This window comes from Diabrotica virgifera, chromosome 3 (assembly GCF_917563875.1).
Source record: "Diabrotica virgifera virgifera chromosome 3, PGI_DIABVI_V3a".
Classification (NCBI taxonomy): domain Eukaryota; kingdom Metazoa; phylum Arthropoda; class Insecta; order Coleoptera; family Chrysomelidae; genus Diabrotica; species Diabrotica virgifera.
In genome coordinates this window covers 131,093,843-131,119,893 of record NC_065445.1, presented here as the reverse complement: position 1 = coordinate 131,119,893, position 26,051 = coordinate 131,093,843, and the positions used below count along the sequence as shown (strand labels likewise).

Genomic DNA, 26,051 nt, shown 5'->3' with positions numbered 1-26,051 from the left:
CACGGTATTTCTAAATAAGTGCGACAAACTTTAAGGGATAATTCTGCATGAAAAAATAATGACAGTTGGCTTTATAAACGTATGTCCGCAAATGTTTCGTTTCCGAAATACGGGATGTTGAATTTTTTCTTACAAACTGACGATTTATTTTATCGCTTTAAAACCGGTTGAGATATGCAAATTAAATTTGGTGGGTTTAAAGACGTAGTTCTTGCACATTTTTGACATGCAATTAGGAATTTAATATTCACCATTAGCGCGCATACCTGTAACATGACCGATCATTTTACCGGTATGCACGCTAATAGTGAATACCTATAAAATTCTTAATTTTATGTCAAAAAATCCGCACTTAAAACCAACCAATTTGCATTTGCATATCTCAACTGGTTTTAAAGCAATAAATAAATCGTCAGTTTGTAAGAAAAAATTCAACATCCCGTATCTCGGAAACGAAACACTTGTGGATATACGTTTATAAATCCAACTGTCATTATTTTTTCATGCAGAATTACCCCTTAAAGTTTTTGTTGCATTTATTTAAAAACACCGTGTATTAATAAGGAACATGTCTAGTTGTTAAAGTACCTAACCTTGTTATTATCCAACATAAATGAATGAACCAAAAAACAGAATGTTAAGAAAACCTGAGGCTATAATTGGGGTTTAATTTCAGTATTTTATAAATGCTAGAATATTCCAGAGTTATGCGAACTTTGAGAAAAAAAAACACAGTTTTATTGGTACACCCGGTATACAATGAAAATTTACCTGTTTAGCAACAATATTATTACAGTGGTATGTTAAGGAATCAGGCTATATATAACATGTTCAAAAAATCACTTAAATCGGCCAACAGGTTTAGGAAATATGAGACATCAAAAATGACCAAATTTTTAAGTGAGCCGATTTCTATGCACGTAAGTTTATATTTTGACTTCTCTTTGATTTTATTTTTTCCTTTGCATTAAACTACAACTATATGTATCTCAATAAAAAAAAGTTTAAATAAAAAAATAAAAAAACTGGTGCTGTGATAATTATACTGCAAAAAAATATCGGCATGCTAACTACAGAAAACGACAACAAGAAAAAAAAAACAAATCAAGCAAGCCAAGAATTATTAATCCTGCCTCTTGAAAGTTGATTAAGGCCTGTATTCGCACTCTTGGAACCGGCGTGCCAAAGTGATCTGATTTTTCCTAAAATAACACTTGGCCAGTGTTTGCTCTCGGTAGATGTTGTTGAAGATGTCATGGCAGCTGAAGAAATGATTAGTGTTAGGATACATGGTTCCGAATTAAATAAAACAATTTATATACTAAATATTATTTATAATATCTGAACCTTAATTTTATCGCGAAATCTATAAGAAAACTTAATAATAAGCAAGTTATTCAACATTCAACATGGAGATTGAATCAAGTTGTTTCGGTATTCCTTACCAAATTATACTTTTTCTTCATATCGTGGCTAGATTATTCGTCATTATTATTGGTTGTTACATTCGGTTTCGTTTACTATGATTCCTTCTTTAGTTCTTTATTTAATAATTTTCCGAAGATATTTGGTTCACATTTGCAGAGTATCTATAGAGAAGTTTTACCAAAAAATGAAGTAGGTATGTTGCTTTAGTCAATATTCTTGTTCATTTTTGAATGCTTTTGTTATCGTTTATCATCATCATCATTATCATCCAGTCTTCTGCGTTTAAAGCTGAACATATACCTCACTTAATTTCATCCAGTTCTGTCGGTCTTAAGAGGATCGGTACGTATTTTCGGCTGCAATGCTATTCAAATGGGGATTCATTTTTTTCGAATCCTGAGAAAACTAACAAGTGTTTTTGAAAAATTTAAACGCAGAATGAAAGATTACGTTATTAGCGAGGGCCGAAAGTCCCTGAGAACTTCTATAATGTTTATTTTAATAGGTTACAGGGGTGAAAAACTAAGAGAAAATTTAGTGTGATTTTTAATTTCAAATATATTGTAGCGTGATTAGTGTAATTACTTCTAATTACAATAAAACTAGCGGTTCGTAATTTATATACGACTTTATTTATATAAGTTACAGACGAATTTATCTTATACACTAAACTTATTCACAAAATATGCCCGTATTTATACCCAGTTGTTATTCTGGAACAATCGACTCCCATCTCGAGCTATCGGCTTGTTCCGCCTACGTGACGTACCTTCCAGAATTCTCCGGCGAGGCCTAGCACATCCGATTACGTCATTCTCGAGGTGTTTACTGTTATACGGGGATCGGTCAAGATTTCTCTTCCGCTACACTGCTCCCCTCTTAAGATCTGAGCGTCTCGATCAGCAACTCTAAATGAAGGCCCAGGATGGCGGAATCTACACGACTCTCCAGCTCTGCATACACCCTTCAAGAAGAAATAACAGTCTACTGTCTTTGAAGGGTACGACATCTTCGGGTTCATGCAACACACAGTGATTTGTACACCAGTTCCTCTGAAGACCACTTCAAGCTTGCTTCTCACAATCTTCCAATCCAGATTTTCTACTGCATGGCCTATTTTTGGTAAAGCCAAATTTTTGATGTCATAATTACACACGATTTTCTTCAAATTAGTTAGAGCACGCCATATGTTCTCGTAGCTTGGCGTGTCCGTATAAGACTTTCTGGTCACCATATACAGCAAAGATCGAGGACCATCTTCCAATCGCAGTACTCTTCCAATTTTTGGCTGCTGATTTCTTAACTCGTCCAGGCGGCCGAACTTTCTATTGAATACGGACGATATTCCTTTAGTCATCTCGAGGTCTTGGGCAACACAGTGGGCCAGAGAGACGTTTTCTGGAACACCAAACAGATCTTGCTGAACTTCTGTGGTCACGCCGAATCTAGCACTCTTTCTTTCTGCGTAATTTGACATAAATTCCTTAAAACTTGGCTGTGGTACATCTTTCATCTCCTGTTGGAGGACTCGGGCTTCCTCTGTTTCATTTGAGCCAGCATATGGTGCGAGACGATTTATGTGAATAACTTTTGGTTTACCGTTTGGCAACTTCTTAATTCTGTATATTACGTCATTTATTTTCTTCTTAACTTCATACGGACCTTCCCATTGTCTTTGCAGTTTAGGACACAGGCCTCGACGACGTTGTGGATTATAAAGCCAGACAAGATCACCTACTTCGAAGCTTTCATTCTTACAGCGAGAATCATATTGATCTTTCATTCTGTCACTGGCTATCTGGATGTGTTGTCGGGCAAGTTCATGAATGGTGTTCATTCGTAATTTCAGGCGGTCAACGTAGTCTTCGCCTGCAACATGTTCCTCGGAAGGTCCGCAGCCAAACTCTAGGTCGCAGGGCAACCGAACTTCACGACCCAACATCAGGCAGGTTGGTGTTTGACCTGTAGTTTCATTTACGGCCGAGCGGTAGGCCATCAGGAATAAATGAATGTGTTGGTCCCAATCTCGCTGATGTTCAGATACAACTTTGGACAAGTGTTTACCCATCGTTCGGTTCATCCTCTCGACCATCCCATCTGATTGAGGATGCAGGGGTGTTGTTCTGGTCTTATTGGCACCAATCAATTTACAAACGTTTTGGAAAAGAGCTGACTCAAAGTTTCGCCCTTGGTCGGAGTGGATCTCCAAGGGAACACCAAATCGGCTAAAGAATTCTTTAACAAGTACCTCTGCAACGGTAGCAGCTTCTTGATTTGGTAATGCATAGGCCTCAGTCCATTTTGTAAAATAATCCATGGCTACCAGGATGTATTTATTTCCAGCATCGGTTTCTGGAAATGGACCTGCAATGTCGATAGCTACTCTTTCCATAGGACTTCCAACATTGTACTGTCTCATGGGTGCTCTCTTTTTACCAACCGGACCATTACCGGATGCACACAGTTCACATTTTCGGCACCATCTTCTTACATCATCTTTACAGTTCACCCAATAGAACCGTTCTCGAACCTTTTGCAGAGTCTTCGTAATACCAAAGTGTCCACCTGATGTACCGTCATGCAACTGACGCAATACTTCTGACACTTTACTTTTAGGTACAATTAACTGAAGCTTAGATTCTGTACCATCATCGTTCTCAAAGGTTCTGTACAAAAGATCATCTTTTAGTATCAGGCAATTCCATTGGCTCCAGTAGGCCTTGACTTCCGGACTACATGCACTAATGTTTTGCCAACTAGGTCTCTCACCTCGACGCATCCAATCCAATACTCTTTTTATACATGGATCGTCTTCTTGGGCTTCTTGTAACTGTTGTGGCTGCCATTGCTCATTAACGACGGTAGTTCGTCTCACAGGGCAAAGCTGTTCATCTAGTTTAAGCCGGTGATTACAACTTTCACTGCATGGTCGTCTCGAGGAAGCATCTGTATTTGAACCAACTCTTCCAGCCCTCTTCATGCGTCTCTTCGGCATCGTGTCACGAATCACCCTCCGTACCATTTCCACCAAACGTTCATCTTTTCTCTTATCGCCTTTTTCCACGGTTATTACTCGATTGTTTCGTGAAGCTTGGCTAGCTGCTTCGTGTTCCAAGGCAATAGCAAGTGCTTCATCTAAAACTTTCGGCCTTGCTAGTCGTAAAGCTTTCTGTAGTTCATTATCTTTCAGCCCATTGACGAAGGTATCTACTGCAATTTCTTCTAAAACGCTGTCTGGCACCTCTGGATAAGCCAACCGCACCACACGAGCCACATCTGCTTCAAATTCTTGCAGATTCTCACTTGCTCGTTGACTTCTACTTCGCAGTTGTGCTTTGTATACTTGTTGTAGATGGGCATCTCCATAGCGTTTTTCTAGACGAGTGAACAAGGTCTGGTAACAATTTTCTTGACCCTTAGGAATTGATCTTAATATATCTGCAGCATCACCTCGCAAAGCAGCAGTCAAGGAAACAGCCTTTTCCTGTTCGGTCCAATGATTGGCGGTCGCAATAGCTTCAAATTGTCTAAGATATATGGACCAAGAGGACTTTCCATCGAATGGTGGTAATTTGAATCTCATATTATGCGACGTTTCGTCTCTCGGTAGTTCATCTTTCACTACCGGATCTAACGCTGCTGCATTAACTGATGGTTGTACTTTTGTATCGGTTATCATGCTCTCTAGTTGTTTGATCTTTTCTTCTACGGTCTCTACACTTTTCTGCATCTTATCGAATGTTCTAGAAACTTCTTCAAATTTCTCGTCATTCTGTCTACAAACGTCTTTAATTACTTGAGAAACACTTTCAAATTTCTCGTCGCTTTTTCTACTAACTTCTTCAAGTTTCTCGTTGTTCTTTATAGAAGTTTCATCGATCTTTTGAGAAATGGTTTCGAATTTCGATAAGATCGCTTGTTCTGCTGATTGGAAGTGGAACGTCTTTGGGTCATCTCCATTCTTCTTGAGGACTTCCTCGAGTCGTGATTGTAGGACTATCTTGAGCCCACTGCTGTCCACGTCCCGTTCCTCTAGCTGTTCACGGAGCTGTTTTACTGTAAGTTCTTGTAGCAACATCTTTGGTCGGCACACACGTACTTTCCAAAAGTCTTTTAAAAGTCTTTCCGAATACCGAACAATCAACGCACTTTAACTATTCCCGACGAATAGAGTCCAAAAGTCTTTTAAAGTCTTTCCGAATACCGAACAATTAACGCACTCCGGTTATTCCCGACGAATAAAGTTCAAAAGTCTTTTAAAGTCTTTCCGAATACCGAACAATTAACGCACTCCGGTTATTCCCGACGAATAAAGTTCAAAAGTCTTTTAAAGTCTCTCTGTAATTCACTTATTTATATCGCACTAAGTTAACCGAACACCGACACCAACTGTAGCGTGATTAGTGTAATTACTTCTAATTACAATAAAACTAGCGGTTCGTAATTTATATACGACTTTATTTATATAAGTTACAGACGAATTTATCTTATACACTAAACTTATTCACAAAATATGCCCGTATTTATACCCAGTTGTTATTCTGGAACAATCGACTCCCATCTCGAGCTATCGGCTTGTTCCGCCTACGTGACGTACCTTCCAGAATTCTCCGGCGAGGCCTAGCACATCCGATTACGTCATTCTCGAGGTGTTTACTGTTATACGGGGATCGGCCAAGATTTCTCTTCCGCTACAATATCATTCAAAATAAACTTTTTATTTATTCTAAGGGACTTTCGGCCCTCGGTAATAATTTAGTCTTTCATTCTGCGTTTAAATTTTTCAAAAATATTCATTGGTTTTTTCAGGATTCGAAAAAAATGAACACAATGCCATAGTAATATTTTCCAAATCTATCTTTGTCTTACAACGCACTCAGCCGAATATAATATTGTCAGCATACATATATTGTCAGTCAGACACTGACAATCAGTGACAATTTTAAATATTTGACATTGCATCGGGAATATGTTGAGTTATTGATTAAATATTATTGATATAGTGTATTTGATAAATAATTGATTTAAGACGTGAACTTAATAAAAAGTTATTTATTGTGTATTATTTGTGGAAGATCCAAGCAGAGAATACATCAGGATAATATATTCTGTGATCCTAGTATTTTGTTGTTAAAGATGTTCAAAATTGTAATCGTTCCATAACAATATATTATTAAAAAATCACTTTAACACTTTTCCTCTTTTCTTGATTGAGTATTAGTCTTTGTTGTACACATAAATTATTACAATCACTGAATACATAGTTGGGGAAAAAATTATCACATTTATTAACTGAATTAATAATTTGCATTTATAAAAATAACAGTTATCCAAGAACATTCAAAACCCATCTCTTTAAATTAATGATGACATTTTCAAATAGAATGACATTGTAGTAATGTTTACATATCCATACCAGTGTGAATGTTACTACACGTAATTTGCCGTGTAAAGACAGAAAAAGTAGGGATACACGTAAAATATTTGCGAATTATGTACCCATAGCCTTAAGCATATTGTGGACAGTTCATAACAATTCTCTTAACGCCGTCTGTCCATCGTGTATATAGTCTACTTCTGCTTCTCCTGTCTGCTCGTGGTAATTTAATTAAGGGCTAATTAATGGCTGTCTGCTCCATATTGTAATTTTTCTGGCCCATCGCCCACATATTCTGGCCATATGGCCTGCTCAGTTCCACTTCAGCCACGTTATCCGCTCTATGACACCTGTGATGCCTGATTTAAGCTACTCTGAGTTTGGTTGCTGTGGCATGGATTATAAGGAAAGTGTTTCGACGCCATGAGTCATAACTGTCTTCTTTTTGAAATAATATGGCATGCTGCTCTAGATATCTGATAGAGCTCCATATGTGGCCGATGCCAAAAGTGATTCTCATTTACAGTTCATTGGTTTTGTTTGGTTGTCCTTGGCAATTTGGATTTCATGACCTACAAGTATTTATATTTATGAACTAACGTTATATCGTTGCAGCCGACTTTTGGATTTTCTCTTGGTACCAGATTTGTCATGTCCATCATATGGTTTACATTAATATATAAATATTATTATTTGGTATTCAGCTGTTTTCTTGCATTTCAGTAAATTTGATTCCTGGTGTTTCGGCTCAATCTTTATTATTGCCTATCGGTTAGCATCATTTTCATGTTCTTCTTGTAGTTGGTGATTACGATTATATCATAAACTAATTTTAAGTGATTTTTAAACATCTTGATTTTATTTAGTTACATCTTATTCGACGTCTTTTATCATCTTCCTTGTCCTAAATTTCAATTATTTTAAAAACGCCATTTTTTCCACATAATGTTGAAATTTATTCTTTTACAGTATTTTTAGACAATGCTAATATGGTACATGGTACATTTGGTATTCTGCTGTTTTCTTGCATTTCAGTAAATTTGATTCCTGGTGTTTCGGCTAAATCTTTATTATTCCCTATCGGTTAAGACCGCTTTACAGCTTGCAAGAAAACTTGCTGCAATTTCTTGCATGCAAGACTTTCATGCAAGTCTATTGCATGGTCTTTTACAGCTTGCAACCCGGCTTGCATGCAATTTGAAAGTTTTACCCTTAACCTAACTTATAAACTTTTGTTTTTTTTAATTACTTTATTGCTGTGTATTTAACTTGGTAAATTTCGAAATGCCAAGACTATCAGAAATAACCAAATATAAAAGGAAAAAGGCGGTAGCAGCAACTTTAAGTATTATTATTGCTGCAGCCAGCCTTTTAGTCACTAATTTAGAACGCCGAGATCGGAGATAGTGAGTAAGATCTTAGTTGAACAAGAAGAGGGGTAATAATGTATCTCCAACAGAAGAATTTATCCAAGTAGATGATGAAAATGACTCTAATTTTCTAGGAATGAATGTACTTACATTTTAATAAACCCTTGGGAAAAATTGAACAATTACAAAGAAATCTATATTTCGAAATACTATTTCTGCGAAACACAAATTAATTATTATCCTAAGGTACTTAGCTAGAGGAGAGAGAGCTTCCGTAGCTTAATATACAATTTACAATAATTAAGTATAGAATCTCAGAAAGTGCCATTTCATTATTCCTTCATTTCCATCGTTGATATATTTCACAAACAGAAAACAGCTGATCGGCATGTATTCGTGAATCCGTGTCGTCAATGACATTTGATATTGTGGAAAAATCAAATTCCCCTAGACTTGCATGAAAACTTGCAGAAAAATTGGCACCAAAACGATTATCGCGCAATTGCAAGAAGTTGCATGCAATAATCAACTGACGACATACTGCGCATGCCTTTAGGCAACTTTCTTGCGTCTTGCAGGTAGAATTGCAAGCTGTAAAGCGCCCTTTAGAATCATTTTCATGTTCTTCTTGTAGTTGGCGATTACGATTATATCATAAACTAATTTTAAGTGATTTTCATACATCTTTTTTTTTTAGTTACATCTTATTTTACGTCTTTTATCATCTTCCTTGTCCTAAATTTCAATTATTTTAAAAACGCCATTTTTTCCACATAATATTGAAATTAATTCTTTTACAGTATTTTTAGACAATGTTAATATGGTACATTCATCTTCTATAGAATGTCTTTATAAGTAACCGCTTTAAATAAGCGATCAAGTTTCAAATCTTACATAAAATTCAAATCATAAATCAAAGATAATTAATGACCGTGAAATCTCAAACCCAACAAATCAATCAAATATTGAATGTAGGTGATTGTCATTATCAAATCTTTAGAGTTAGGTAGGTACTGTGAATGTATTAGTATAATCATACAAGGAGCATTTTTATTATAAAACAAACAATGAACGAAAATAAAACCATACACATTTTGTATTATGAATATCTTACATAACAGAAAAATACTACCGATAAAATGCATATCAGTTTATTTATTTATTTTGCACAGTGCGCTGCCCCAGAAATGCTTAACGCATTTAAATACAGTAAAACCTCGATATAATGGACCTCTATTTAACGGACTTTGGATATCATCATCATCAATGGTGCTACAGCCCTATGAAAGAGCCTCGACCTTCCCAAGTCTATTACGCCAGTCAGTCCTATCCATTGCCAACCGTTGCCAGTTTGCTGCGCCTATTTTTCTCCCATCCTCATCTACACCATCTTTCCATCTAAGTTTTGGCCTACCCCTATTTCTACTTCCCACAGGTTGTGACGTAAGGATTCTTCTAGGAGGGTTGTTATGCTGTGATCTTGCTAGATGTCCTGCATATCTTAGTCGTCCTATTCTTATAAGAGATACTACGTCTTTTCCACCAAATATATGTTTATATCTGTGGTATACCTCGTAGTTGTACCTCCTCCTCCAAATACCATTTTCACAGATGCCACCGAATATGCCTCTCAGGATCCTTCGTTCAAATATAAGCAGAAGGTTTTCATCTGCCTTGGAGATGGTCCATGTCTCCGATCCATATGTCAACACTGGTTGTATAAGGGTTTTGTATATGGTTATTTTTGTTTTTTGGCTTAAGTTTCTGCTTCGCATATGTTTACTCAGTCCAAAATAGGATATAAGGACTTCAGATATAACGGACAAAAAATTCGGTGAAATGTAAAAAAATTAAAAATGTCCTGTAAATATTGTACGTGAACCCGTCCTATACTAAGATACATTGCATACCAACGGGGTACCCGTGGACTTCAAACGCTGTATTTTACAAAGAATCTGGAAGAACCGATCTGCAAGAAAAATTAGCAAGGAGGATCTCAGCACAGCTTTATGCTAACGCCAATCGATCGCATAGATTGACTCCTCTATGTTGGCAAATCTCGTAAACCTAGAGTTTTAAAAGATATAATGGATAATCTGCCCGTTTCATATTATAGCTCTAATAAGGCATGGTTCACCACAGATATTTGGAAGTTCCTGATTTCTGTAGGACAATACATAATAATGCCGGAGAGGAAGTAGCTGAAGAAGATGTTTTACAATGGCTAGAAGTAGGTGACGGTGACCCTGGGTATAACATCATGACTAAAAGTGAAATAGCAGATGAAGTTATGAACCTAAAAAATGAGGATGGAAATGAACATGGCGAAGAAGACAAAAGAACACTGCCAAAAATTAAGTTATCACAGGTAGGATCGATCACATCTTGAGGATCTAATAACATATAATATGTATTATTTATCAGATAACGAAGTTCAACTATACTACACACATTTTTGTAATTTTAGAGAGTGGATTATAAAAAACCAGCAAACTTAAAAAGTGTAAACAAAACTTGATTCCTTTTTCAAAGCAGGATTACCGACAGCAAGCGTGTTGATATTAAACAACATCAATTCCCGAGGAATATCCAAATAATAATTAAATATAATTTGGTGTTTGTGTTTTGTGTTTTTTTTATATTTAAATGCAGTGTACTGCATGAAGATAATGCAGTACCTAGATACAAAAGGGCAGCGTACCTTGCAAAAAAAGTTTTTTTTATTAATTTTAAGCCTATTTTTATATAACGGACTTTCGGCTTTACCGGACACCACGTCCCCCCAATTAGTCCGTTATATTGAGGTTTTACTGTACATCTATTATAGTAGTGTAGGAAACAGAGGTTGAACCTCGCAAAATGGACACAAGTCCGGTTTTCGCCCCGGAACCCCCCTTTTCATCCCTTTAAAGGGGGGTAATTTGTGGTTTTTGCGAGACGTAGCCCTTCCTGTACGTTTTGCAAAAAAATACTTAATAGTAAAATGAAGAGGACTATATTTCCTACTATTTATTTCCCGACAGCATATGTCTATTATCCACCGTTTAGCGGGGGTGGAGCCCCAAAGTTGACAAATTTTTAAAAAAGATGTTTCAAAAAATATATATTTTTCCCTAACTGTAATGAAAATTAAGAAGAAACCCTGCGGAAATTAATCACAAATAAGTGGCTGATTTTTTGTTATAGGTTTCATTTAAGGGCAATTGCAAATTTTTTAATTAGAGGTTGTTACATTTAAAAAAAAACCCCTTTTTATACCATCTGAATCGCCTATGCTAGAGTAAAAAAACTTTCAGCGATTATCCATGTACTTGTGTTATTTACAAATTTCTATAATGCACCCTTATTTTTTTTCCGGAACCACCCAAAAAAAGGAGAATTACTACAAAATAATCATATATCTACTAATAAAAATTAAAAATTGGACAATTACCTGATAGAGCTGGTTCTTGCCTAACACCCCTACTCAACAATGGACTTTTTAATCCTTTCGCTCCGAGATAGAATTTCTTTCTGGCTTGAGGAGGAGTGGGGCAGCTTTGAGTCATAATATTTTGTTCGGGAGCTCGGTGACGCAAATTCGAGGGACGAGTCTTTGGCAGCTTTTCTGGATGGCCTACTTCTACACTGGATGTCAACAGATCAGTGCGACTCTGTTTAAAAAACATGGATTAGTAGAAGTAGAGCATTACTAAAGTTAAATATTAAGATAGCTATTATAATATATGTAGTAACCAACGTTCTGAAAGGATATGGTATTTTTTGTCTTTTCTATTGGCTTTGGATTGCTTGATCCATTCAGCCACGATAGATAATAAATTACTGTTTGCTACAATATCCCAAATATAATATTATGTACATGTGCGCACATATAATACTTATGATGGATATGGTACATGAAGAAGAATGAAGTTCCATATACCCTCAATCTGTAAAATATACAGGGTGTAACAAAAATGCAAGTCATAAATTAAATCACATATTCTGGGACCAAAAATAGGTCGTTTGAACCTAACTTACCTTAGTACCAATATGCTCATAAAAAAAGTGACAGCCCTTTGAGGTTACCAAATGAAAATCGATCTTTTTCAGTATATCGAAAACTATTAGAGATTTTTTATTGAAAATTGACACGTGGCAATATTATGGCAGTAACATAAAAAAAAATAACAGTGAAATTTTTACACCCCATAAAAATTTTATGGGGTTTTGTTCCCTTTTAATCCCCCCCCCCCCCAAACTTTTCTGTACGTTCCAATTAAATTATTATGGTGGCACCATTAGATAAACGCGATATTTTTAAAACTTTTTGTTTTTTATGGGTGTTTTGTTCCTTTAAACTCCCCAAATGCTTGTGTGCGTTCCAATTAAACTATTATTGTGGTACCATTAGTTAAACACAGTGTGTTTAAAATTTTTTCCTCTTAGTATTTTTTCGATAAGCCACCTTTTATTGAGATGTCTTTTGAAATGTGTTTCAAAATATACCTAAAAATGTAAATTAAAATAAATTTTCATATTATTACCAGGTCTCTCTAATCGTACTTAGCCATATAAAAATATGTGGTAGACTTGACAAATATTCAAAATATCTCGATAAAAACTGGCTTATCAAAAAAGTACTACGAGGCAAAAAAGTTTTAAAAACATTGTGTTTAACTAATGGTACCACAATAATAATTTAATTGGAACGTACATAAAAGTTTGGGGGGGAGGGGGGTGGACTTTGTTGAGAAAAAGGGAAACTGTTAAACCTGAGGAACAGTTTTAATTTAAATTTTACCTTCCGGAAACCAAAAGTAAGAATCTCTGTAGGTGACATAAGCCCCAAATCGGCAGCCGTCTTATAAATGACAATATTTTATGACCATGTATATTTAAAATACTTACTTGTGAGAGTAAGTTAAAGTAGCCGTTAGTTTTGACTTTGGTTCTAGGTTGCACTTGCTGCGCTTGTGGCATTTCTCCACGGAGGCTAATTTCTGATCCTCTTAATTTGCTACAGCCTAAATTTGGTTTAAGGGTTCCATCTAAAAAAAAATGATAAAATTTATTAGTATAATTTCAATCGATTTTATACCATTAATATAAATTGTAGCTAATTATTAAAGTAGGGGAATTATCATTGGTATTACGATTAATTAATTATTAAAACATTTGTCTATCATTAAAGTATAATGGATTGGGCGAATTGCTAATAGTGGAGTTTTAGAGATATGTAATGTCAACGACAAATATTATTAAAATAGTACAACAATATTTTTCATTTAAGGCATACATATATAAAAAAGTCTTTGTAATATTATTCTAACCAATGCTATCCTAACGCGTTGTCATTTTCAGGCGACGATTGTATATCATATATTGTCGTTCCACAGACGTATATTTTGTACCTCCCAACAAAATATCGAACTTCCGTCACGATTAGTTATTCCATTTAAAAATAATAGCTTTAGAATGTTATATCTATTGACAAATATCATACTTGTTGTGTGTAAAACAAACTGGTTTAATTGCGACTAAACTCAAACACAATATTTCCTATTCCCAAACTAGAAGCACACCATAGGCAGTTTTGTAAGAACTTCCGAAAACTCCTATATATGTAGATGAAATTGTATGGGAGTGGTTGCAATTACTTCAGTAACACTATCCTTAAGTGCTGTGCAGCCGAGTCCACCTTTTTGACATGTGAGCTCTTTCTAGATTGAAATACAATAAAATAATAAAAATGTGTACCATGTGAAGGAGAACAGTGCCTACGTTCCTTCTGATGACGCTCCAATAAGAGCAGAAAACTGCAGTTAAAGGGACTGGCTGCACTCCTTATTCTAATTAAAAAGTAAGATTGTTTTTCCTTCGTATTGCAGCCGAATAAAAATGGTACACATTTTTATTATTTTATTTTCGTATTACTCAGTAGAGTAACTATGGTGCATCTTTCAGTTTCTAGCCGGCTGCAGACGGGGGATTTGAATTGCAAGGTTTAGAATTCCTTCCCTATCGTCTTTACTGCAGCATCCATATGACTTGCAAATTGTAGAAGTCTTGGAGGCGTATACATGGGGATGTACCAGTAAGTTTTCAATTTAAAAATCTTTTAGTGATTTTTGATATTTTTCAATATTAATTATTTGCTATTAGGATTGAAAACTTGCTTCGTATGAAATACAATAAATCCTCGGTAGATATTCGAGAGATGATACCACACAAAGCAAAGATTCTGAGTAAGCTGACCAGAAAACTCAAATCTGTAGTTCAAATTTGTCAAATGAACGTTGAAGGTATAAACTAAACGCCAGTACTTATCAACACCCTGAAGTATACCTAAACTCCTAAACTGTAAACAGTTCACTTGCCTCTAGTAAAACATCAAATAATCTTAGGACTGCTATTTAATTGAACTGGAAGCTACATATCAAAACCTTATAAGGTAATTGCACTAGTAATGTCATAAAAAAATTGGCACATTATCAATGGGGAGCAAACGAATGTTGCTAAGTACAGTAAAACCCATTTATCTGCAATCGTGAGAATAAGACACGACAGACGTTCGTGGATGCGGTGCAAGTGACCTTGAGGGTTTTAAGCGCTGGTTTCCTCGAAAGCGGCACCGACAAACTGCGACCGTAACACTGCGATGAATTACGTCAGATTACGGTGAAAAATTCAAGGTTCTTCACTGCGGCAATGGAATGTGCAAACTCAGCAAGCGGTGGCTTCCAACGCATCCTTGGAAAACACCGCTATTATTTTGCATGGTACAGTTTTTATGACGTCATTCATCGCAGTGTTATGGTCGCAGTTTGTTGGCACCGCTTTCGATAATAATAATAATATCGTATGGCATTTTTGCCGGGGAGATCCTTTCGGATAGTTCCAGCGCCAATTACATCTTTAACCCTGTTTCAAGTAACTAGTGTCGATGTACACTAGCCCAGGGGGACCGACGGCTTAACGTACTCTCCGAGGCACGGTGAGACGGCTCGTGTCATTATTGGAAATGAAAATGGTTTGTCTTTGGCAGGAATCGAACCCACGTACTCTGGCGTATGAGGCCAGCGATTATGCCGTTACACCGCTTTCGATGAAACCAGCGCTTTAGTTAAATCTGTACGTTATATATGCAGATCCCTAATTCGATTCAAGCTAGATTGTGCTTTTGGACTTTACAGCACGCACTCCAAATCTGACTTAACGGAAATTATACGTTTGTGTAATAGAAACCGATCTTTGGCCAGCTTAGCCTTGGCAACAATTATTATTACTCAAATGACGTCAAGATGTCAGTCAAGTTTGTAAACGTCCCACTGATCAGTTCCTATCATTTGAATTTTACTGAAATTTTAAGTAATGTGATTTAAAAAATGGCGTTTGTTGTTAACAATCTGAAGGTATGATACCCACAGATATAACAACACGTAGATTAGGCCAGGTATAGGCCGCTCTGTGCATCGAGGTGTAACGCCAATATAGGATTGAGTGGTCTAGCCATCTATGTCAGTCACATGCGCGGGATCGCTTGGTTAAAAGAGATAGATAGACCACCGATTGGCTGTTTCCATGCTATTTCCGCGTTACGGTTTTTTGGTGAGTATGCCGAGTCTACGCTTAATATGTCAATGATGATACCGCATGATTTGCGTAACCAACTGTCAAGGAGGGATTTGAAAATTTACGAGTGGAAGAGAGGAGACTAATGCCGAATGATATGCCGGATCAGGTGCATTGAGTACTGCATCAACATGTCGAAATCGACCATGATTAGAGAAAATCATCGAAATTCAATCAAACCAATTTCAGAAAATGGTGTGATCAAAGTATAGATATGTATAATGAAATTTTATCCATCAAGCAATAAGATGAAAACTCCCAGGGAAGCTCTCATGTGTTGTCATTCTTCTGTACGACAGTGCTAGCCCTCTGTTGTAAAAGTAGTGCAAGAAAATCTACAAGGAAAGAAATAGAGGATACTGTAGCATACACATTATCACATATATCTCGATTACATCTTGAGGATTGCTTCTTGTATTACACTAACATTGCTACCGCGTTTTGGTATTAGTAAATACAATTTTGTTTTTCTTTTACAGATAAATGCCAAGGGGGCTTTCTTCGAAGAGTAACGAAGGCTAGAATATTGTCACTGTCATCGTTTAAATTGTACAAAATACCAAATGAACAGCGCTGTATTCAGTCCCCAAATATTGATATACTTCTAACTCCATATTGCACTTCTATTGTTATGCAATCTTTTGTATAATATCTATTGTACCTGTGTCAATGTTATCTGTAGGTAATCAAGACACAATAATTCAATGACAAAAATCTGCAGAATATGGCAACGTTGTGCGAAAATGATAACGTCAAATTGATAATGGGCAATTGATTTATTAGGAAACCATTATCAAATAATATGTTGCCTTCCCATTATTAAAAAACAGTTAAATAAGTTTTGCAATAAAGTATGTGGAAAATATGTGGCCACCATAAACATATTTACAATGGGTAAATTATCAGACTGGCATTTGAAAAAGCCTCTTCGGTCATTTAAAAAAAATTTCTTAAGTAATAAAAACATTCAAATATTAGTTACTGTTTAACATAATATTGGATGCAATAATAAAACAAGTGAAGAAAAAAAGAGGGTAGAAAATGGTCGATAGAGAGTAAAAATACTCTGTTACGCTGACACCGTGATAGTAGCAGAATGCGAAGACGACCTACAAAGATCAATGCACGAGTTCAACATTAACGCAAAAGAAATGAATCCAGTAGAACGACCAGATGTCTAAACGACACAATTTGGAAAAACAAACACCTACGAGTGGAAACAAAGGCCCGAATATACATATAAATCACTGGGCCAGTTATGACTTACACGGCCGAAACAAGACCAGTACCTCGAGACCAACGCAATGAATGATTCCTGAAAAGGACTATAGGACAGGGTAAGAAATGAGAAAATCAGATGCGTATGTGGGGTCGACAATATAAATACCTGAGTAAAGAACAGAAAAAAAAAAGAGTGGAATCAACACATAAGCAGAATGTCTGAATCAAGGATAGTAAGAATATCCAGGGACAAGTAACAGGCAAAAGAAGTATAGGGCGCCTAAGGAAAAGATGGAACGGCAACTTAGGGGCAGAATAAAAGGCACCGTTGAAGAAAAACAGGCAGTACTGGAGTACTGCCTATATAAAAGAAGAAGAAGAAGAAGAATATTAGTTAGAAATTGTCTTAACAAAAACACTCAAATATTAGTTAGACATTGTCTTACAAAAACACTTAAATATTAGTACGAAATTGTCTTACTTCTTCTTCTTTAAGTACCGTTCCCAAATTTTAGGCGTGGATAGCTTCCATGACAATTTGCCGATGTCGTTCTCGATCTTGAGCGGCATGTAATAGTTGATCTGCCGATCAGCAATAGATGTGGTCTCAAGATCAATAAACAAAAAACAAAAATTATGATAATAGATTATTCAAATTCACTTCAGACAACAGGAGCCTTAGACCAGTTTGAGGTGGTTAACGAGTTCAATTATCTAGGATCCTACATCAGTAATACAGGATCTTGTGAAACAGAAATACGTAGGAGAATAGGCATGGCCAAAAACGCTATGAGTCGATTATCGAAAATCTGGAAAGATCGCTCCTTGTCGAAGAACACCAAAATAAGATTAGTACGTGCCTTAATTTTTCCCATATTTAATTACGGATCCGAAACGTGGACAATGAAATCGGACGACAGAAAAAGGATTGACGCCTTTGAAATGTGGTGTGGAGAAGAATGCTTCGGATCTCATGGACGGAACACAGAACAAATCACTCAATCCTTCAAGAGCTTAATATTCAGACTCGACTTTCCTCTATTTGCCTCTCCACCGTCTTAAAATTTTTCGGCCATATTGCAAGAAGAAGTGATGATAATCTTGAGAGACTTATAATTTCGGAAAACGTTGAAGGGTGCAGACGTAGAGGTCACTCACCTACTCGATGGACGGATCAAGTACAGAAAGACAGTGGAAAAACATTCTCTGAATCCATGAGGGAAGCTCAGGACAGAAGCCGATGGAAAGAGATAGTTGCTCGTATTATAGGGAATCACGACACTTAGCAATGAGTAAACGACTGAGGAGGAGAAGGAGGGGCCAAACGAAAGACAAAAAAACTTTTTTTCTTTTATATATGTTTTAAATTATATTCTGTTGTGATTTATAGCATTTTTTTTCGAATTTAAAATTTTATGCGAGTTCCCTATTGGTAAATATTTTTGTATATTTAAAACTTTACCTATTTCTGTCGTGATTCCGTTTCCTACACAGAGAGGGCAAGACTCGTTGGTGAACATACAAGAATAGCATCTCTCGTGTCCGCAATTGTCTATGAGTCTTCTTTTTTTGCCTTTGTCAAAAGGCATCTCGCAACTTGGGCATGTGCCAGACGAGGAATGTTCAGCATCTAGGAGCCGTCTGATGGCTGCCAAATCTGAAACAATGAGTTTACATATAAATATAAAGAATTTTAAGAGATAGGTTAGTTTTTCAAATATATATTTTCTACCTACAATACATTATCAAAAGAAAAAATAATATTCTTTTGATACTTATTTGTATTTATTTGCAGATTATACAGGGTGTTAGTAAATAAGTATGAAAAACTTTAAGGGCTAATTCTATATGACAAAATAATGACAGTTTGCTTTATAAACGTATATCCGCAAATGCTTCGTTTCCGAGATACGGGGTGTTGTAATTTTTATTTCAAATTGCCAATTTATTTATTGCTCTAAGACCGGTTGAGCTCTGAAAATGAAATTTGGTGTGTTTTAAGAGGTACTTAGTTATTGTGCATTATTTGACATACAATTAAGAATTTTGTATTATCATTGGCGCGCCTACGGGTAATGGTCTGAATTATTTTAAAGAAAAAAATAGTACGCCACTCAGACATTTCGAATTAAAAATTATTTTTAAATTCCACGTCTAATTTATGAGAAAAAAACCTTTCTTTCCTTTTTTTCATATGGTGCACCGTTTTTATGCAGAAAAATAAAACATCTTGACGCGTATTTTTCATTTTTAATACATTATGAAGAACTATCCAGTATAATAATACTAATAGGTCTGGATCCCGCGTATGAAAAAAAAGTTGATTAATAGCAAGCTGAAAATTTTTTAATAGCTTAAGGGTGTCTAGTCCGACAAACTTTGATGTATAGGAACACTGGAACAGGAGACGTTTTAATTATTGAACAGATTAAAAATTTGGAACGTCAGACTACGAAAACGTCCCATGTATTTTGTCGGACAGAACTTCCAATTAATTTGTTACCCTTTCATTAAACTGTCCTGCAAAAATCAGACTGCTATTTATCACCGACTAGGCATTTTAATGAGTGGAACAAGTAGAACATGTCAATATGGAATTATGTCAGGTGACAAATAGCAGTCTGATTTTTGCATGAGAGTTTAATGAAAGGGTAACAAATCAATTGGAAGTTCTGTCCGACAAAATACATGGGACGTTTTCGTGGTCTGACGTTCCAAATTTTTAAACTATTCCACAATTAAAACTTCTCCTGTTCCAGTGTTCCCATACATCAAAGTTTGTCCGACTAGACACCGTTAAGCTATTAACAAATTTTCAGCTTGCTATTAATCAACTTTTTTTTCATACGCGGGATCCAGACCTATAAACTAGAACAATAATAGAAAATATTACTAATAAGATTTTAACTAGGTGCAGAGCTACAACAAAATTAAAAGTGAACTCCTTTAGAGGTGACAGAAAAATTTTATATTCATCATTGGCGCGCGTACGGGTAATGGTCTGACTTAAAAAAAAATAGTACGCCACTGAGATATGTCAAATTAAAAATCATTTTGGAATTGGTCGTTCAATTTACGACAAAAATCTTTCCTGCCTTTTTTCATACGCGGTGCCGTTTTTATGCAAAAAAATAAGACATCTTAACGTTTACAAAGTATTTGAACTAAGTTTCTATATGGAAACTACTACCTCGAATACTTTGTAAGCGTTAAGATGTTTTATTTTTTTTTATAAAAATGGCATCTCATATGAAAAAAAGGTATGAAAGATTTTTTTGTCATAAATTGAATGAGGAATTCAAAAATGATTTTTGTTTTGACATATCTCAGTGGCGTTCTCTTTTTTTCTTTAAAAAAACCAGACTATTACCCGTATGCGCGCCAATGATGAATAAAACTTTTTTAATTGTATGTCAAAAAATGCGCAATAACTACTTCCTAAAACTCATCAAATTTTATTTTCATACCTTAACTGGTGTTAGAGCAATAAATAAATTGGCAGTTTGAAATAATAATTTCAACATCCCGTATCTCGGAAACGAAGTATTTGCGGATATATGTTTATAGAGCAAACCGTCATTATTTTTTCATGTAGAAACTAGCCCTTAAAGTTTTTCACACTTATTTACTAACACCCTGTATAGATTCACACTAAACGAGGTTAAAATTACTCGTTTTCAGAGACGAAAATTCCACTGAACCTCTAAAAATCATACCAAGAAGCTGAATTTTGCTGAGAATGTCAACTTTTGGACCTCAAAAATGATGCAAAAATGTTTATTAGTCCTACCCCCAGGCTTCCCCCTAAAACTCCCCTCGTAGGGGGGTAAAACAAAAAACATCTATATAGTAAGAATTCTCTCAGAAATAACGCTTGAAGCGACCCGTGATTTTGAATGTCACAGTGCCATGTCAATTTTTTAAACAAAATTTGTATCATCTCATCTTTTGATAAGAGGGTCCTATCGACAAAAATCAAAATGCGTTTTAAAGGTGAAGAGAGCAGCTTTTATAATAATAAGAAACGTTGCAATTTTTTAATTTTTCTGCAAATAAAGTTAGTTTCAATGAAGCTGTTAAATAAATAATCATTGCGCGATTTTTGCCATTTTTTACGATTCTCATATGACCAATAAATTTAGAACTTCCACTGATCTGTTGCTATGTAATTTTGATTGGCAGAGCCTATTCGTCAAAACCTATAATATGAAATGTTGATTTTGAGCTTTAGCAACAAATATGAGGCATTTGAAGCATGCCTAAAAACGATGAATTTAAACTTTCGCATTATAGTACGGGAACCGAATAGGTCAAAATGTACCCATCTGCTTGCCGGATAAAACATTTTTTTTATTAAATTCCATACATAGACAAACACTACCAGCATGGGTTGCCTATCAAAATCGTGTCACAGCTATCCTTAAGGGGGGCGTAGGGGTTGCAATCAATATTTCAAGCACATTTCTTTTTGAAAGTATGGTAGAATTATTTTATTTTTAAATTAAATAGACATATTCAGTACAATTCATAGATTACTCAAGAAAAAATTCAAGAAAAAATACTAAAAAATAAGCCAACGGTGGCAAATTTTTAAAAGACACCTCAAAATATAATGAATTTTGCGGTGGACATCAGAACGCATCATTGGATCATGGTAAACAAAAAATTCAAAAAGATTTTATTACCTTATGAGTTTCTAGAGGTAATGCTATCGAGTTTTTTTAGTTTTATCTAATTTTGACTTTTTGATATCAGTCAGAAGTCAAAACAACGATTTTTTTGCAAATAAGGGTGAAAATTAACATATTTATTATTTTTAAACAAAAAATAATCATACAACAAAAAACATCTCGACAGCGTTACCTCAAGGAATGTCTAAAGAAAATATATACAAAATTCCAGGTGGGTCGGTCAAGTAGATTTTCAGTTACAATGTCTACAGCCTTTGAAAAAATCAGTTTTGAGGAAAACGCGTTTAAAGTATTGTCAACTTTTATTTCCAATTTCTTTTTTGTCTTTCAAATCATAAAATGATGCACACCGGAATATCTTTTTGAATCGCGGCGGTGCTGGCGCGAACCTGCTGCAAATCGAGTCGAAGATAGGGCTATTCAACACTACCTCCCTACCTTCGACTCGCTTTACAGCAAGTTCGTGCCAGCGCGCTTGAGCGTAGTGAGAAACGGTCAATAGCTGTTCTTATTTTCTTTTGTAAATTACTCCCCGATTTAAAAACATATTCCGGTGTACATCATTTTACCATTAATTTGACAGACAAAAAGAAAATGAAAATAAAAGTTGACAATACTTTAAACGCGTTTTTCTCAAAACTGTTTTTTTCAGGCAGTAGACATTGTAGCTCAAAAACTACTTGACCAACTCACCTGGAATTTTGTATATATTTTCTTTAGACATTCCTTGAGGTAACGCTGTCGAGATATTTTTTGTTTTATGCTTATTATTTGTTTAACAATAATAAATATGTTGATTTTCTCCCTATTTTGCAAAAAAATTCTTTGTTTAGACTTTTGAGTGATATTAAAAAGTCAAAATTAGACAAAACTAAAAAAACTCGACAGTGTTACCTCGAGAAACTAAGCTAATAAAATCTTTTTGAATTTCTTGTTTACCATGATCTAATGATCAGTTCTGATGTCCGCTGCAAAATTCATTATTATATTTTGAGGTGTCTTTTAAAAATTTGCCACCTTATTTTTCAGAATTTTTCTTTAAGTAATCTATAAATTGTACTGAATATGCCTATTTAATTTAAATATAAAATAATTCTACCATACTTTAAAAAAATGTGTTTGGAATATTGATTTCAACCCCTTCGTCCCCCCTTAACGATAGCTATGACAGGATTTTTATAGACAACCCATGCTGGTCGTGTTTGCGTATGTATGAAATTTAATAAAAAAAAATGGTTCATCCGGCAAGCAGATGGGTACATTTCGATCTCCTATTCGGATTTTAGACTATTACAAACAATCTAAATCGTTTAAAACTGCTTCTTTTCAATTGTACTTTTTTCGAAACTACACAACTTCAGCTACAAATTCCACTCAATGCCGTCGTCGCTGAAGTATTTCCCGTGACGTGAGAAGGTTTGTAAGAAATCAAGATAGCTGTAAGCTTCACATTTTAAAATTAGTTACAAATATACAGGGTCTTCGATAACACTTTACCGCATAACATATCAAAGATATGTTTTTTTAATGAAACACCTCGTATTTTATGTGACAATTAAAATCCGCATCACTCCCTCGTTACAAGAATACCAAGTTGTTCTGTGTTATACAGGGTATTTACAAAGTTATAACCAAATTTCAACAAGTTGACCGCTCTGTGTAATTAAAAAAGCATACAAAAGCAAAAAATATGTAATCATGATTATATTGATATCTATAGTCCAAAAAATACCCTACTCTATACGAGAAAATAAAACCTGAAAAAGGAAATAACGAATGCTAATTTGTAAATACTATCCCTAATAATAACTGAAGAACAAAGAAGAAAAGTAATTAGAAATATAAAAAAGAAAATATATGAAGCTTCTATAAAGGATAATATCCCAGCTGAAATAATAAAAGAGTAAGGAAAACGAATCAAAAAATATTTTAACATACTTTTCAATTAATGTTTTTTAAGGGAAAATAGCACAAAAGTGGAAGAATGCGACTTAATATAAATTTATTTTGACGTTTTAATTTCCACTTCGGAAACCGGAACGTCAAAATAAATTAATAAACTTCTTTTAAATTCTTTGAAAGTAAAATGGTGGCTTTATTACCAATAAAAATAGTAAACTATAAAAATTCGATGGTACATGACCATGGACGGTCAAAAAGTCTTTAGAAAATTGCCGCATCTTCTTTAAGTGCTATCTCCTCACAGAGGTTAAAGATGTGTCCTGCAAATTTTTCTTTATTTTGAGCAGTCATTATTCGTTTTGAGCGTCGGTCATGACGGTCCAGTTGGCTGGGGCTCAGTCTATCGACAAGTTTAGTGGATTTGGGATTTGCGGTCGCTGGTTCGAGCCTCAGCTAGGTCATGAAATTTATAAAAGGCCAACGCCGTAATATAAAACTCAATAGAGTCTACGGCTTGGTCTGGATAAACTGGCGTCGGATCGGCCTATGGAGGAGCGGTACGGCAAGGGATAAGGACTTGCGGCTTGGTGATACTCCTCCATAGATCCCTACCGAAGGGCGTTGACGCCTAAGAACGGTGTATACATACATGTTATTGGTCATTTTTTAGTATTACTTAGTGAGGTTAAACACAAATGAGATAGAGATGGACTCGCGATATAAAGTTAAGGAGGTCCAATGTGAAAAAGACGAAATGGAAGACAGGGTTAAATGGAAACAAATGAGAAGATCCTATGCTCATAAGAACAGGTAATGGGCTATTATAAAGAAATGAAATAATCAAATACGGTATTAAAAATTAAAGAAAAACGTGATTTAGGTAAAAACAAAACATCTAGTAGAGGAAATTTATCTACGCGAATTGTTTAAAAAGTATGTAGCTATTGTCCATATTAATTAATTCCTGTTTTTTTGCATAATAACCCTGGATAGGTCTTTGCCTGTCTGGCTAAGATCTTCCATTCTGATTTCTTGAGCAGTTTTACTCCATTTCTCACAGTTTTCAGATCGTCCTTTATGTCAATCTATCACTTTTAACAAATCAATCTTATTAATTAATTATACTCCAGGCTGTGGGTGAAAAATAGGTCGATTTCAGGATATAATTCAGGAATTTTTGAAACCTATCAGGTGTTGTAAAGAACGATGCCAGGAATAACTTCTTCTAAAATGTGACCAAAAATATTGTGAGCTTTTTTTGTTATTGCGATTTTCATTTGTTAAATTTGCAATTTTTAAAGATTTTTAATTTTGCAGCTTAGGATATTGATTCAAGGGAAAAACTTTTTAATAGAAAATTGTAGTAAATTAAAAAACCTACAATTTGAGCTATGGTAAGTTTAATTTCGTTTATTGGTTATTGCAACACAGCCTGCGAAAGGTCCAAAACTGCCGTTTTTTACAATTGCGTTATTTATTGTACAAATAATTTTTTTTAGTTTTTAAAGCTTTAAAATGAGGGTCTTTTAATTCCAAACATAAAAAAAATTGTAAGGCCGGATTAACGAATTTGTTGCTTAGATATTATAAATTGTTTATCCCAAGAGGTCAAATGTCGAAGGCTATAACTTTTTGAAAAAAAAATCGTAGAGAGTTAATGAAACATCCAATCTCCTTCTAAAGAGTTATATTGTCATATTCTGATGTAAATAAATGCGTAAAACATTTTTAAACTTCTAATTTTTGGGTTTGAAAATAAGGGGGCAAATTTCGTTATAAACATTTAGAGCTGAAGCGGCGCTGTACATCCTATGAGTTTTTAACTTACAGATTATTGTTGCTGAAGAGGAAACGAAGATTTATAAAAAAATAAAAAAATTCTACGACCAACTGAAGCCTAGCTAAATGTTGGGCTTGAAAATAAGGGGGCAATTTTCGTCATAAACATTTAGAGCTGAAGCGGCCCTGTACATCCTAAGAGTTTCTAACTTACAGATTATTGTTGCTGAAGACGAAACGAAGATTTATATAAAACTAAATTTTCTACAACCAACTGAAGCCGAGATAATTGTTTCTTTTTTCTTAAATCGTAGTGTCTTATTTACAAAAATTAAGAAATTATTTTACAGTCATTGACTAAAGAAAGACTTATGTTTTCTTAAATTAAAAATAAATATAAAATATAGTTACATTTTATTATTAAAAATTATTTTTAAAATCGGTGCTTTTGCGAGCGTCCGAATTTTGCAAATCGCCCGGCTCGCTTCAAATCCGCGCGCTCGGAAAACTTTTACGTAACTTGTATTAAATTTTGACCGAAAACAATTATTTAATAATATTACCATTATAATATACAGTCTATTTACCACTGTATTTGCTTTTCTTGATAAACTTTTATATGTGAAATCTCATTTCTGAAGAAATAATATTACAAAAATGATACATATA

The 26,051-nt window shown here is 34.9% G+C and overlaps 1 protein-coding gene across 7 annotated transcripts in view; it reads right to left on the bottom strand.

The window, feature by feature from the left end:
• Positions 1–26,051, bottom strand: part of LOC114330581 (protein TANC2) — a 632,990-nt gene that overhangs the window by 55,277 nt on the left and 551,662 nt on the right. For 6 of the 7 annotated variants that reach the window (XM_050645525.1, XM_050645528.1, XM_050645527.1 and 3 more), the window contains 4 exons: positions 18,473–18,667; positions 13,066–13,205; positions 11,609–11,828; positions 1,134–1,262 (listed from right to left, as the gene is read on the bottom strand). In XM_050645525.1, coding sequence (XP_050501482.1) covers positions 1,134–1,262; positions 11,609–11,828; positions 13,066–13,205; positions 18,473–18,667 — 684 coding nt within the window. The remainder of the gene's footprint in view (positions 1–1,133; positions 1,263–11,608; positions 11,829–13,065; positions 13,206–18,472; positions 18,668–26,051) is intronic. The other variant, XM_028279976.2, reaches the window with a different exon arrangement.